The sequence below is a fragment of the Talpa europaea genome (assembly GCF_964194135.1).
Source record: "Talpa europaea genome assembly, chromosome: 12".
Taxonomy (NCBI): Eukaryota; Metazoa; Chordata; class Mammalia; order Eulipotyphla; family Talpidae; genus Talpa; species Talpa europaea.
The window spans coordinates 95980629-95995838 of NC_140079.1; the positions used below are offsets into that span (position 1 = coordinate 95980629).

At 50.2% G+C, this 15210-nt stretch overlaps 1 protein-coding gene across 2 annotated transcripts in view; it reads right to left on the bottom strand.

Moving 5' to 3' along the window:
- SNX29 (sorting nexin 29) overlaps positions 1-15210 on the bottom strand; it is a gene marked incomplete at its 3' end in the record, with an annotated part of 282630 nt that overhangs the window by 84198 nt on the left and 183222 nt on the right. For both annotated transcript variants that reach the window (XM_084250522.1, XM_084250521.1), the window contains exon 16: positions 1442-1497. In XM_084250522.1, the coding sequence (XP_084106648.1) occupies positions 1442-1497 (56 nt within the window). The remainder of the gene's footprint in view (positions 1-1441; positions 1498-15210) is intronic.

The window sequence follows — 15210 nt, forward strand, 5'->3', positions numbered from 1 at the left end:
TCGTCATAGAGACCGGGTGTGTTAGAGCAATGCCGGGCACAGAGAAAATGCTGTGTAAGTGTGGATTAGGTAATGATTCTGAGTAAAGATCAAGGGAATTATAGGAGTCGAGTTGACCAGTGTGCTTTGGTGTCCAAAGAAGGGGCAGGGGCTGCTTGAGAGCAGAGACTGGATTATTCATTCCCCCATCCAGACCTGGCATTGACACCTCTCCACAGCAGACACTTGGTAAATTACTGCTTTAGTACGAGTCCCTTCTGCCTCACGACTGACTCATTTCTGGGATTCCCCTCAGCAGCTTTACCCTTCTTCCCATCACATTCCCACCCTTGTCCTCCATCAGCCTGCTGTTCTGTTATCCTCTTCACACTGCACTCCCTGCACCCACAGGTCCATGGGAGGCAAACTCAGCTGTGATTTTCATCCTTCCCCTCTTAACCACATCATCCAACCTAATAGCCACCTCCACCTCTACCGCCACTGCCCCAAGCACCCAGTGCCTCTCCCTGCCCTTTGCATTTTCCATAAGCTCACTCTAATCACCACTGTGACCCTGGCAAGGTTGGTAGCACAAGCCTCACCTTAGCATCAAAAGGCTGAATGAGGCTAAATGGCTTGCCCAGGGTCACATTAATGTATGATTTCAACTCAGCCTGCTAGGCTATGACAGACTGCTAACCTACACTCTCTCCAGAAGCAGGGCTTCTTCTGGATGGCACCTTCCCCTGTGGAGATGGAACCTTCCTCCACTCAGCACAACTGAGCAAGGCAAGAGATAGGTCCTGCCTGGACCAAACCCAGGACTCACACCAATTCCCTTGCCTACAGAAGAGGATTATCTATCAAAAAATCAAGGCAACCTAATCAGCTATAGTCTAGACACACTAGTAGAGGCACCAGAGAGAATCAAGCCAATCAAAAATCAGACTGAACCACTGTGGTGTCCAATAACCCCAATATATTGCAACCCAATAATTTGGGTTGCAAACACAAATGCCTGAAGGCGTCACAGACAGTGAAATGAGTGATGTAGACCAGACCTGGGCAATAGGGAGAAGTGGGGACTGAGGTAAACAGAAGCACACATGCCCTGTGTGAAGGAGGCAGCTGCTGCTCAGCTTAAGCTGATTGCAGCCTTGCAGGGATTTCAGTCTTTTTATAAAGAAAATAGAAAAATTTAAATTTTTATGTGCTATCTTCCAACTCTAAAATGTCAGCCAAAAAAATAAATTGTTTTTCAATACCCAAGGGGAGACATAAAACACATCTGAAGGCCAGGCTCAGGATGCAGGCATGCAAATCCCCCCTCAACAAAACCCAAATCGGACTATGCAGATTGAAGCAGTGATTTCTGTTTCCCCCTGTGGTCTTCTGGGACACATGCCAAACTACAGAGTCCTATTTCCAAACAGCCCCTCATAAGTAGACACCATGGACTTACATTTCAAAATCTGACAAACTCTGGTCTTCGGATGTTTGACTCAAATCTCCAGGCACCTGCCATTGGGGGAGGGAGAGAGAGAAAGCACATCACGGTTACCATGGTTTGCGTGATCACAGACGGATTCTGCCTCTCAATGATCCCTGAATATTCCTGTTCGGAATAAGGTGGAAAAGCAGTTACTGGAAAACAGCGATTTTGTGGAAGGATGGTTGGAGACAGTGTCAGAGTAATAAAAATGCGCCACTGTGAGAGATCTCAATTATCTTTACGGCAAAAAGCCCATTAATCCTATTGAGATCATTGCAGGCATGTAAAAGCATGTAATTCCAGAGCTGTAAAGGCCTAATTAGGATCTCAGAGGCAAGATATCAGATATGCAGAGGGAGAGATGTCCACTGTCACCATGACGAACATCACATGCAGAGACACACTCCACACGTAAACACGCGGGACCAACGCCCGCCCCCCCAACATCTCTGTGCAAGGCAAGGCAGAAGCACCCGGGAAGCCGGGACCGAGTGGACCACACAGCCTGCTGGTCCTTTCATGTAAGGCAGACAGCAAGACGGCCGGGCAACCAATGCCCGAGTGAGGGCAGTACTATTCTCGCACCCAGAGGATGAGCTTTCCTTTGTGGTGTGATCCAGTCTATGCTGACCAGAATTCCAGAACATACATCAAAGCTCAAAGGACCCAGCAGAGCAGAAAGGGGGGCAAGAGGGAGAGAAACGCAGCTCACCCTCTCCTCCTGCCTGAGCTATTGCATTAGCCACAATCGCCACCCATCTCTCACTAACTACCCAGGGTGGGAACTATTCCCCTTCACAGACGTGGGGCCAAGGTCACACATGAAGTGGATGCAAATTTCAGTTCTGAACAACTTGAAAGGCTTCTCTGTTATAAACCCTCAGCAAATGGAGGAAAAGGTGAGAAGACTAGAAGGAGACTCAAAGAAATGGGGGGCCCCTTTGCAGGACAGCGTGGTGGCTATGGGGCCTGCACTCTGGAGCTGCACAGCTCAGGGCCATGTTCCAGCTCCACCTCTTCCTGGCTGTGTGGTCGTGGGCCAACCCCTTGACCTCTCTGGTCACCATGTCCCCCCCATCTGTGAGATGGGGATGCAGAAGTAACCCTCGCAAGGCCGTCCTGAGGGCAAAGTGAATTCATGCCTGTAAAGAGGGTAGACCAGCGCCCAGTGGGTAGGCGGTTCTCAATGACCAATTATCTTAACAACACGACAATGACTGAGAAGAGAGTGTGCTGTCAGCCTTGACACCAGACATGAACTTGTCCTCACCCCATGGGTGGCAGCCCAGGAAGACGACCGAGCCTGAGCCCTTTCCCGCTTTCTAGCTCTGAGCAGTTGAACGAGTTCCAGGCAGCAGGAATTGCTGAGATGCTACGGAGAGTCTCCTCCAGCCCCAGCCAGAAGAAACCTGCTAAGCTGCTTGGAAGAACTTCCCTTTCAAAAGATGAGGAGCATGCTGGGCTGGGGTCACCCTGCTGTTAATGTGACCAGCCTATCTTCTTGTAGGGGGCTGTAGGAGGTATGGTGTCATCTTTAAGAAAAGCTGAGAGCCTGCCTGTTGGAAGATCCAAAAAACTAATCCACATTTTTTTAACCCAGAAACTTTACTCTCAGGGGCCTCCCCTGGTGGCACAGGCAGTTGAGCGCCTCTTGTGAAGCTGTCCGCAGCCTCTGCAGTGCCCGTTCGATCCCGGCCGGCCGGAGAGGATCCCACATGGCGCAGCAGATCTCGACAGACCTCTCCTGTCACGCCTGCTGCTCCCCTCAGCAGTGTATTTCATCAGTCTGCCTGTTCTGGTCCCCGCTATGTCTCTGGTGAATCCTCTCACCCCCCCCCACACATCTGGACTGTACCCCGGTTCTTGTATAAATAAATAAATCTTTAAAAAAAAGAAACTTTACTCTTAGATTTTATCAAGAGGAAACCACCAAAGACACCAACCAAAATTTACATCAAAGGTCATTCCTCTTTCCACTGCTTAAACAAGTTTTTAACAAACACAAACATTCTCAATGTCCAGCTAGAGACACGTGAGGCAGGAAATTAGGGCGTGTGCACAGGAAATGGCCAGGTTAAAAAAGAGGGGGCACACACCCTCTCACTCACATACTCATGAGGGTAGAAATATAAAAATAATTCTGGAAAACTACATAACAAATAGCAAGCATGTCTATCACTGATAACAGACGAGGAGCGGGACTGGGGAAAGAAAGACTATCTTTGTGTGGATTTTTTTGTAAACGTATCTTTTGAATGAATCGTTTTTTTTTTAATGTAAACATGTTCTTGGAGAAGGCGCAGGGTTAGCTGTTATGAAAAGATCGCAGACATCCCCGAGGAAAAGCCTTGGAGGGCTGGGGTGATCAAGTCCTATCTGTTTTGTATCAACAAGCTAAAGCAGTGAAATTCAAGACGCTAATAAAAGGGACACATGTGGGTGCTGGGGGGCTGGAGTGAGGATCCAGGCTGCTGCATCCAGCATTGGGACTGGGCTATTCTCTGCCACCCTGAATTCCGAAATAAAGTACGTGTCCCCCTCCCCTTCCCCAAGGTTGGGTTCCCAGGGGTGCCTGAATCGTGGCCAGCACCAAACCCTAAGTAGACTATGTTCTTTCCTCTCTGATAATCTAGACACAGTAATTTGTAAGTTATAAATAATTAACAATAACTAATCATAAAATAGGCGATCAGAATAAGCTGCAATACAAGTTACGTGAATGTGCCCTCTCCCTTCTCAAAATACACTTAATGTTTTCAGACCACAGTCAAGAGCGGGTAACTGAAGCCACGGGACCCAAATCCAGAGGTAAGGGGCGTCAAAAGAACTGCATTAAAAGACAAAGCAGGGTTTTAAGGACGGGTTTCTCTTTACAGTAATAAGAACAAAGATTCTTCAAAAACGATGGATTCCTACAAGAGGGCATGCTCTGGGCAGACAAGCTTGTCCTCGGTGCCACTGGCTTTTAGGGAACACTTTGGACTGTGGATGTAAGTAGCTGGGAGTTGTTAAATCCTTCTGGCTTGGAGTTTTTCTTCCAATTATGTGGCGTGATTGGTATCAGCAAGCCAGGAGACACTTAAGTGTCTGCATGAGCCGGGGAGGCTGGGCCCAAAAACAGTCTGTGAACTTTTTATCTTCTGTGGGATCTATCTTGAAAATCAGGCCCAGCTCTTGTGCAGTTACAGGATGATAACAGATGGCCACACTCACCAAATAGCTCAAAAGAAGTTGAATGTCTTTTCACACTGCCTGCCCAGCCTGATACTCTGATATAAGATATATACTGGCTCGTTTAAAAATCTGGATTGGGCCATATATATTTGGCCACATAGTCCCTGACCCACATGGTGGAAACCACTGGAATTTCCTGAGTGTTAAGAGCAATAAAGGTGTCTTCAGCTATGCCAATGAAGTGGCTTTTGGAGAAGCACCTAAAGATAGGGGTGGGCTGCCAGGAGAACCAACAATGTGACTGGGGGTTTGGAGCTTCCAGGCCCACCCTCACACCTCAGGAGGGAGAGGGACTGAAGACCGAACTCAAGCAACATGACCTGTGATTTGATCAAGCACACGGAAGTCGGAAAGCCTCCGTAAAAGCCCGGCGGGGGCGGGGGGGGGCCTTCAGAGCCTTCCAGGTGGATGAACGTGGGGCACTTGGGGAGGATGAGGCATCTGCAGAGGGTAGGAGGCTCTATGCCCTTCCCCACACCTCACCCTGTGCCTCTCTTCCATCTGGCTGCTTTCTTTGTAATACGCAGGTGATGTAGTGGGTCAACAGGCTTCCTGAGTTCTGTGGGCCTCTCTAGCAAATTAATCAAACCTGAGGAGGGGGTCTGGGTCAACCGATCAGAGCACAGATAATAACCTGGGCACCTGAAGTCTGAGGAAGGGGTCACAGGAACCTCCAGTGTGTGGCTGGCTGATCAAAAGCACAAGTGACGGCCTGGGTTGTGACTGTCATCCAGGGAGATGGCGGCAGAACTGAGTTGAAGTCTGACACCCTAGTGAGGTCAGGACCATGTGCTGGTGGAAAAGTCATTACAAGACGAGGAGGCCTCATCTCATCTTGTCTCGTGGAAGCTTGAGATTGGAACTGGAATGTCTGCACGTCTGGTGGTCACTGAGACCATCTGCATTTCACTCAGTCTGTAGGCTGGTGTACCCAGAGATGGAGATGACTTAATGGAGCCATCTTGGGCCGGGCCAGGTTTGAGGCTAGACAAAGAAAACAAGCTTCCACTGACAGGCCAAGAAGCCACTAAATCAAGCAGACCTTGGTTTCGTCTTCACCTACCCGACGACACCAGTCCTGACGCCCAGGCTAGAAAGAATCAGAGATGGCAGACGGCACAAGACGAGATGAAGACCTACTCCGTGCCACCGTACTTGCACATCTAGCCCTCGGACAGCCCGTGAAGCAAATGATCACACATCAGTTCCCTTCTCCCCTTCCCCTCTCTGTACAGCTGGCTCTTTTCTCGTCCTTCAAAACGAAAATATAAATCCCGGGAGACGACTTTCCTGACCACCGGCACAAACTCTCCACTGCCACGCTCTAGCCTTCCTGGTGCTCGGCTGGCCATTCGCCCATTCTGGCTCTGGGTCCTGGTCCCCCCCCATAAGGGGCTTGAGGACAGCATCTCCCCCATCTCCGCGTTCACAGGGACACACACAGCCCCGCCTGGCCCCTGGACAGTGGAGGCGCTGAGTTAATCTCTGTGACTGATAAAATGAATGAATGGTAACGCAAGCTGTATTTCCACGCTGAAATGTCAATCCATTTTTAAACTGCTTTGTGGCCAATTCGAAATTTTCATGCGTGATAAGGACAAGTTAGTTTGGAGATAGGAGGATCCGCAGGAAGAAACCTGTATTCTCTCTCTTCTAATTACAGGCCTCTCCAACTCACAGCTCAGAGGAAAGGCACAAAGGCAGACATTACAGGGCAGCAAATCTCTGTCCCAATCACGAAATGACACCCGCAACTGACATTTTCCAGTCATTTTCTCACGCAAGCTCATTTCAAATGGCCGTCCCTTCAGCAATTAGCTCTCTCTCCGCACAGCCAAAAATGATATCAATTTCCATTCCACCAACACCCCTGCTGCCTTCTCAGCTCATTTTTTAATAAGAAGAAAATGGGAAGTGGCACAGCTCTGTCCCCAGGGTGCCCAGCCAAGCCGAGGATGCTGGGCCTTCTATCATGAAGGGAGCCTGGGCGATCCTGGCCTCTGGGGGGGCTGCCACTTTGTTTTCTGTGTTTACCTGCTTGTTAATGCATTCATTTGCTGAACAAATACACAATTAGAGGTATCAGATCTGCCTGCAGTATAAAGGTCAGCTGAGGTCAAAGCCTCTGCTGGGAGTAGATGCCTGATAAGAGCTGCCAGGCTGTTCTCTGTTCTCGCCTCTGGGCAGCCTGGTCGCTCACACAAACACAGACTATCACACCAAGGCGAGTTCATGTGTGACGTGTCTGTCTGTCCTGAAGGACCATGAGGGGCTCAAGGACAAAACTCCCAGAGCCCAAGACAGCCTGGGGCACATCGATTCCTCAGTCAAGGTCTCAGCGGGTAACAGATGCACAAGTGGATAGATGCATGGGAGGGTGGTTGGGGAAGGAAGGTCAGAGGGAAGGGACATGAAGAATGTATGTGCTGACTGACTAAGAACGCACGCCCAGTTTCCAACAATGAGTATACGCGGGCCACAGACACAGAAACATGCCCCAGGCCTCACTGCAACACCATTCATGAATGATTACATAAAATACTGGCACCATCAGAGCACAGCTGTGGAACTAATAAAACAGTAGCACAGATCTCTGCTCATGGGGAGTGATCTCTCACTCACGTCAAACAGCAAGAGTCAGACAGACCGTGAGGGTGAGTGAGCGACTGTTTCCATGATAAAGTCGAGACAGACGTGTGTATGTGCTTGATCTGCAATAACTGTTTCCAGAAAGACTCACTGGAAACTGCCAACTGTGGACTTGTGGGGGAAGGGCGCTGAGGAGCAAGGTCAGAGGACAGAGGCAGGTGTGCTCTTTATCGTAAAAACATTATAGCTCATAAATGTTTACCATGCATATCAAATGTTATTCTTTCAAAAGATAAGCGTAACCACCTTAACATTTTTAATTTAAATGTATGTCTATGATGAAGAAAAAACATGGCCCTGTCTCTGAGCGAATGGACGGGGACTGCCCAGGAAGGGGCAGTGGGAACATTCTGGAATGCAGGCGATGTGCTGCACCTGGATAGGAAGTTGGGCTACACGGGTTCAGGCCCCGGTCAAAACTCAGTGCGCACATAATTATGACATGTGCACTTTTGTTGTAGGCAAATGCTACCCCAAATGAAAAGCAACAACCAACAAATACTGACACAGTCAAAGATATGCGTGTTGAATTATATTAGAAGAAATATGCACTGCGGTCAGCAATTTACTTTGAAATGCATAAAAGAAGATGAATTGAAGGGTGCATGGTTGGAGGGAGGAAGAAAAGGACAGGTGGGTGGGTGGGTGAGTGGGTGGGTGGGTAGCCGTACAGACTAATGGGTGATAAAGCTAAAGCAAGGATAGTAAAATGTTAATGACAGAATCTGGGTGGTGGGTATATAGCTGTTGGCTGTGAAATTCTCTCATATAACTACTGTTCAATTTTCATATAAAATGTTGGGGAAATCAAGCTTTGATGAACCATGTAGGGGAATGATGGAATTATCTTTCCATTCCCTGCAGAGAAAATATCATAAAATTGCTGTCATATAAAGAGGCTCTCAGATTATACTTTAAAAGGTAGGACACGTATTGCAGAAGTGCATCAGATGGCTAATTAATAAAGCTATTGTACTTTTTCTGGATTCTGGGATACTGGTGGTTATTTAGCAGTTCTTCTTAAATGATAGCATGTTGCAATTTGTTTCCTTGTCCTAAAAATATATATGTATAAAAAATATATATATATATGTATATATTTTTTAAGGGGACCTGCATTGGCAGGGAGGGAGCTCTGACTTAGCTGTGCTGTCTGAACAAGCTGCCACATTCCATGGGCCTCTCCTTCCCCTGGTAAGTAAAGCATCAGAAGCAGCCCTGGCGGGGTGGGTGGGGTGAGCTCCCTCCAGAATCCCGGCAAGAGGCAGGCCCTGCCCAGCGCCAGGCATTCATTACTCAAGGACAGACGGATGATCTTGGGCCCAGCTGCCTTCACCCATGGGTGAAGGGCTAGCTCCTTCCTTCCACAGATGCACACACTCTCCGGTTATTCAGAAGTTGGTGCTCAGCTTTGCACTAAGTTCCTCTCTGGGCATATAGCAAGATGAGGCCCGGGGCTCATGGAGGATAAGCTCTGTCAGGAGAGGCTGCCTTTAACCAGCCCACGATTCATCATCCAATTGCAGTGTGAACAGTCTCCAGGAAGAACACATGATTCTGGCGTCTGAAGTGGGTGAGGGGAAGCGGCTTGGAGGGAGGATGGAGCTGGGGAACCTGAGGGAAAGGAGCAGGTCTCAGGATTTTGCTCAAATACAGGGGCGCCACTAAAGGGAGCCAAATGGGGAGTTGGGGCAAGCTCGTGGTTCAGGAAGTTGTTTCTTCTGAGCATAAATGGGGAGGCAGGCAAGAGGGAACAGCCAGGCCTGCGCACACACTGCACACACTGCACACACCACACACACTACACACACCATGTGCACGCGAAAACCTGCCAGCCTCCTGCCCGTCACCTTTCCATCAACAGGTATTTTTAAGGCTCACATGTGAGAAAGTACAAGTCACCGATTACCACAGTCTCTCTAGGCTTAAATTACTAAACTAGCCTTAAACTACATTTCTCCAGCCAATCTTTAGTAAAAGACTGAGGCTTATCACAAAGAGCAGAGAGCAGCCCATGAACCCAGACTCGCTCCTGCTCCAGGTGAGAAGGCCGAGGACAGAAGGCGGAAGGAAGAAGTTGCTGGGCTGGGCCACAGGCTTCCGCTGCTGCTCCACATCGGGGTTCTTAGCTGCCCCTGACAGGCCCCCAGAGTTTCTGGTAGGGGCCCCTGACCCTTGCCCTACTGCTCTTCCTCCACAAAAACTGGTTCTGCTCTCCTCTAACAGGATGCCAAAGAGGGACTCCTCTTGAAGAGAGGGTCTCACAAACAAGATTTATTTGAAAAGGAAGTTGGCGTCTTGGTCCTGGCAGAGCCCCGGGGACCAGCAGTGCTGGACGTCAGCATCTCCATTCACAATGCAGACTGTGGAGCCCAGGGGATAGGCCACGGCCACAGCCTGTGCCCTGCTCCCCTGGGCCCAGGTCAGCACCTGACACACATGTGAGAGGATGCTAACATGCATCTAGTGACTAAACTGATGAGCTGTCACCCACGGGGGCTCTTGGGGGTTGTGCAGTGCTCAGACCCCCATCCGGGGGGAAACAGGATGAGCACTGAAGGTAGGGCACGGGGTGGGGGTGGGGGGGGACGGCTCCTCCAGCCAGCTCTCACTCTCTGCCAATTGCTTTTCCAATTAAGCGCTGGCTGGATCCGCCAGCCACCACCGAAAACACAAATCCTCCCTGTGACTGATGGGCAATTTCATACCCAAATTGGAAACCATTTAAATGGAGACATCAGGAGAGTCAGGAGCAGGAGATACATGATCGCTCCTTAAATGTGACAGCAAATAAAAAATGAAAACAGCAATGTTGATCATCTCATGACAAATAAAGCCATGGTCTCGGCGTACACAACTGGCACAGAAGCTTTCGTTTTCAGTCAAATTCAACAAGTATTTTCTGGGCATCCACAGCAGGGAGGCCATGGCGAGAGAAGCAGTGTTCACGCTCATCCAACAGGCCTGGTGCTCCCACGGGCACCTGGGACACAGCCAGCTGGATAAAGGTGCCGGGGACACCGCCAAGCACCAAAGGGACAACGAGGAGTCAGCAAGTGACTCTGCAAAGTGGTAGCTATGAAGGAAAATAAAGGAGGGGAGAGGTGACATGTGAACCCTACTTTGGATGAGTTAATCTCATTTCAAGACTCAGAGTTTGGCACCACAAGTCCCATATTTTTTTTTTCATTTTTTTTTAGAATGAAAAAATGGGAAAAAATGATGTAAAAATATATAAAGTAATAAAAAAAGAAAACAAAAAACAAGTCCCATTTAAAGACGAGACACGAAGACGCTGAAAAAGGCCCCAGTGCAGCAACTCCGAGGGCAGCAGTTCCAAGACAGCGCCCCTCCCTCAAAAAGAGGTCGATTTCCGAGCAAAGTGTGGCTTTTTACAACTTAATTGTGAACATTTTGTGTTTCAGTCCAGTCGGCAACCTGCTGGCCTCCCAGAAGAGACAGAAACACCCCTCGGCACCATTTGCTGGCCAGGGAATCACTTCCAAGAAACAAACAGCAAAAACAACATTTATTTTTACTGGAATATTACATAAATTCACTTCAAGGAAATCGAGAGTGCTTTTAGAAGAAGCACAAAGGTCCTTGGAGGCCCAAATGTCACTCGCTTAAAACTGCTCACTTTCTAACTCAGTGGCTCTAAGCTAATGGTGGGCCAGGAGAGGAAGAGGTAGAGATGGGCCTTTTAAAGAAAATTATGATAAACAGGAAGAAATCTTCAAAATGTAGAAAGTCACATGAGTGGGTGGGGGAGGCAGGACTCATCAGAAGGAACTATTTCCATAGAGAATGAAGTTTATTAAATTAAGAAACATTGATAAGTGCACATATTTAGTTAGAAGGTTTGCACAAGCACAACCGTGTGGTTATTATGTGGCCTTGGAAATACTGTGTGTGTTAATTCAGCAGAAACAGAACAAATTCAAATGAGACTTAGACGGATATTTCCTGGTCAGTAAGACTGACAAGGCAGGATGGAGACAGAAGGGTAGAGTTTGGGGGTGTCTAATTGTGAGGATGGCAGAACCGAGAACAATCCAGTTTGGTGCCCAGATCTCAGCACATTGGAGAGAGGTCCTGGCCCAGACCAGTCTGTGAGGTCCTGGCCCAAACCCAAGTGATCGCCTCTCGCAGGAACCCCTTTTCCATGCTAATGGCATTACAGTAAAAAACCTACAGGCCCAGAGCCGGTCTCACTCGTACCAAGAACGAGTATCTGTCATGAGCTCAGGACTTTGATTCATCCAAACCTGGACACCGGGTGATTTTAATGAAATAAGTTTTCAAAGATTCACATCTTAAGCCTTGGGTAGCCAGGCTTCCCCCATCCAAACCCTAAACAGGAGCCCCTTTGGGGCCCCCAGTGGCACCCAACTACCTGAAATGATGAGCAAGCCAGGCATAATCCAGGGGCGGGAATTTAGCACAGACACGTGCAGCAGGAAGACGGGGACTTTCGGGGACCCGCCCAGGATCAGGGAGCAGGTATTCTAACATCAAGGAGCAGGGGAACCCCTGGGGCCTTTGCCCATCACCCAAAAACCATGGCTGAGCCCAAAGAGGTGTTGTCTCTAGCACTGAGAGGGTTAAAGTGGGTTTTCCAAGTACCTTTTCCAGATGATTTTGTGTCAAAAACTAATATTTCTGAGCTAAGCCTCTGTGTCTCTCTCAGACATATTTTTAGTAGCCTCTCTTAAATGGCATTTTTAAAAATAATCTCCTCCAAGACGGTAGACAATTAAAACACGGATGTCCAAGTGCTGATATAAAAAGCCTCTTTCCATTCGGAATGTGATGTTTAGAGCAGGTGGGGGCTCAGGGGCTATTCAGGCCTTGATCCTCAGATGCGGGCAGAGGCCGCCCGCTGAAACACACATTTCTGATGAAGCATCCAAACGTCACTGTCATCAGCCTTCAAATGAGATCATTCCCTCTGAAGGATTTAAAGACACCCCAGAAAGTCCCAGGAAACATTTCACTTCGCCATGAATCTTATTACAGGACTTGGGATGAGCTTTTCCAACCATCTCAGTGCTGAATTTTAAGCGACTCCACTCTTTCTCTCACCAGCTCGCCCATCTCAACAGACAAGGGCAAACGGCCATGGCACCTGGCAGCTTCCAGCAAAGCCTCACCAGCCCAGCTTGGATGTCCAGCATGGGCCAGGAGGGCCCCATTCTGGATACGGCAGCCCTGTGGTTACTGGAGCGTTACCATAGAGACCATGGTCAGACTTAGACCTCCTCTGCCCTGGGCACTCCGGGACGCGGGCGATGGGCAGAAACCCCAGGTCAGGGCAGTGAGTGGTTCATGGGGGAACCCAAACTGCACACAAAATGCTGGTGCTGAGTGACCAGGATGCACAAAGTGTCCAGAAACCTGGCAGAGGCCAGTGAGTGCTGGTGAGGGACAGTCCGCAAAGACTCACGAGCCTGCAGTGGATGCTTCCGAGCGTCCACATGCCTGAGAGGAGGAAAAGAAACCACAAAGGACTGGCAGTTCTCAGGAACTGCAATGAAGGGCAATCATCATCCAGCCACAGGGCAACGTCAATGTTGCAGGAACGGGAACTAGAGCTGAAAGGGGAGGGGGAGGAGAGGGAGAGTGAGATAGTGCAGAGAGAGTCAGGCGTGGGGGAGACAGACAGAGGGCCGGAGAGACAGGCAGACAGAGAAAGGGAGACAGACATGAAGTTGGGCAGAGGCTGACGAAGGAGGAACGAGCAGCCATGGAGGGAGGGAGGGAGGGAGGGAGGGAGGGAGACAGCAGCAGACGCAGAGCGAAGAAGACAAAGAGAAGACACAGAGAGAAAATAAGAAACAGAAACAAAAACAGGAGAAACAAAGCAGGAGAGAGAGGTCAGAGGAGAGGAGAGAGAACTGGAAAAATCTGCTCTTGGGGGACAAAGTGAGCAGCTGAGCGCCCCAGGGTGGGGGTGTGGGGGATCAGTGCTACTTCCACGGCTGAGACCAGGCCAGCCAGGGAGTGGGGAAGGCAGCTGGCCCCAGACCCAGCACCCAGCCACTGTGGGCCCCTGCACCCAGGACTCGGCCTCACCTCCGGCCCCAGGCCCTCAAGGCCCCTCGCCAGCTGGCCCCGAGTAACTAACATAACAGGAAACGTGGCCCGAACTTGCCCGAATGTGCTCCTCAGAAAACACCTCAGCAAAAATGTTCTTTGGGGAAATAATTTTGGGAAATAAGGCCATTAATGTATGAAAACAACTTCTCCCCCTTGGAGAGGGGGGAGTCCTGTGGCACATGCGCCAGTGTAACACTTCTCAAGCTTATTCCACCCGGCGCCCCCTTTCAGAGGCACATCCTCTGAGGTACTGTTCGGAGACGCTGCCTTCCCCAGATTCCCAAGAGCCCGTCTGACCAGGCAAAGTGGCAACACGCTCGAAACCCCTTGCTGTACAGAGCAAGGAGGGGAACCAGGTGCGCCAACTCGGGGTGGATGGAAGGGCCTTTACAACCAGCCGGTGCCCAGACCAGGACACAGGAGAAGCAGCAGAGAGGGCGCTCAGGCTGCTGGGTCTCTGAGCCCCGGGCTCAGTCATGAGGTTGCCCTGAACGCTGTGTGCCCCGCGGAGAAACAGACCTAATAAAACAACTGCACGGGGTGGAGAGGGACTCAGGGGTGGGAGGGCATGATGAGCGCCAATGCCAAGCACAGTGAGTGGCGCGCCCAGGGGCCGGTCAGGAGGTAACAGAGGGACAAGCAGTGGCTGGTGTTCTGAGTCTGAACAGTGACCCTACAGCCCCGGTCACCACATGGCTGGCCGCTCGGCTTCAGGGGAGGTGACCACTCACACGGTGCCCAGGACAGAGGGAGAGACTTGACAAAGGGGTAGAACCAAGAAGAGCCAACTTCGGCTGCACACGGCGAGACATGTGTGCCTGGAACTGCTCTGCCGGCTGCTTCCTCTGCGCCGTGACTTTACCTGACTCCACTCTCAGACTCTCCCAGGGACCTATTCTCTGCCCCCACTTATTATTCACAACAGGAGTGGTCCTCCTGGGGACTTTCAGGGCTGTGATCAAATCCTGCTAAGAGGTAAGGAATGCCGTCTGCATTCACATTTTATACCAGAGGGGTGAAAATAATGAGTAGAGTCCTAAAAACAGTTACTTCAAAAAAAGGGCAGGAAAAAAAATACAACCTTTAATCCCAAACTCCTGCCCCTTAAAATAAGCGACTTGGCTCAAACATCTGGAACATCAAAGCAAAGGAACCCCCAGAAGGAACGGCGTGGTCATTTGGTCTGTAGAGAGTCCCCAGCTCCACTGGGAGATGAAGCTCCCGCTCAGCAAATGTTTCCTCAGTACCACGTGCCAGGCCTGGAGCTCAGCACTGGGGGCTCAGAGCTAAAACTGGGTGAGGCCCATCCACAGACCACGCAAGTGAGTTAGGGAGCTCCCACCTGCTCGAGGAGGAAATCAGGGTTTCCACACAGAGCAGACACAGTCCTGACCTTGAGGTGCCCCAGAGGGTCTAACGCAGGGTGGGCAGAGGGCCCTGCCACAGGAAGGGAGGGAGAGGGGGCAGGGCGCCTACAACAGCGGCCTCGCACATGAAAAGGAAGTGGCCTCAGAGCTGAAATCCAGTCTGCAGCGGACTCTTTCCCTTTGCCTGGCCGGCTGACTCTGGGAAGATGGCCAGCGTGGGCCTGAGGCTATCATGACAAGGTCAAGGCATCCCCAGGGCCACTGCCCGAATAGCCAGCTCTTCCCAAAAGCCTTCAGGCCCTTAATGACCGACCACTTTACTCTCTCCTTCCCTCTGGCCATCGCTGCCTGCCCGCAGGAAAGGAGTCCATGGCAATTAGTGTCCCGTGG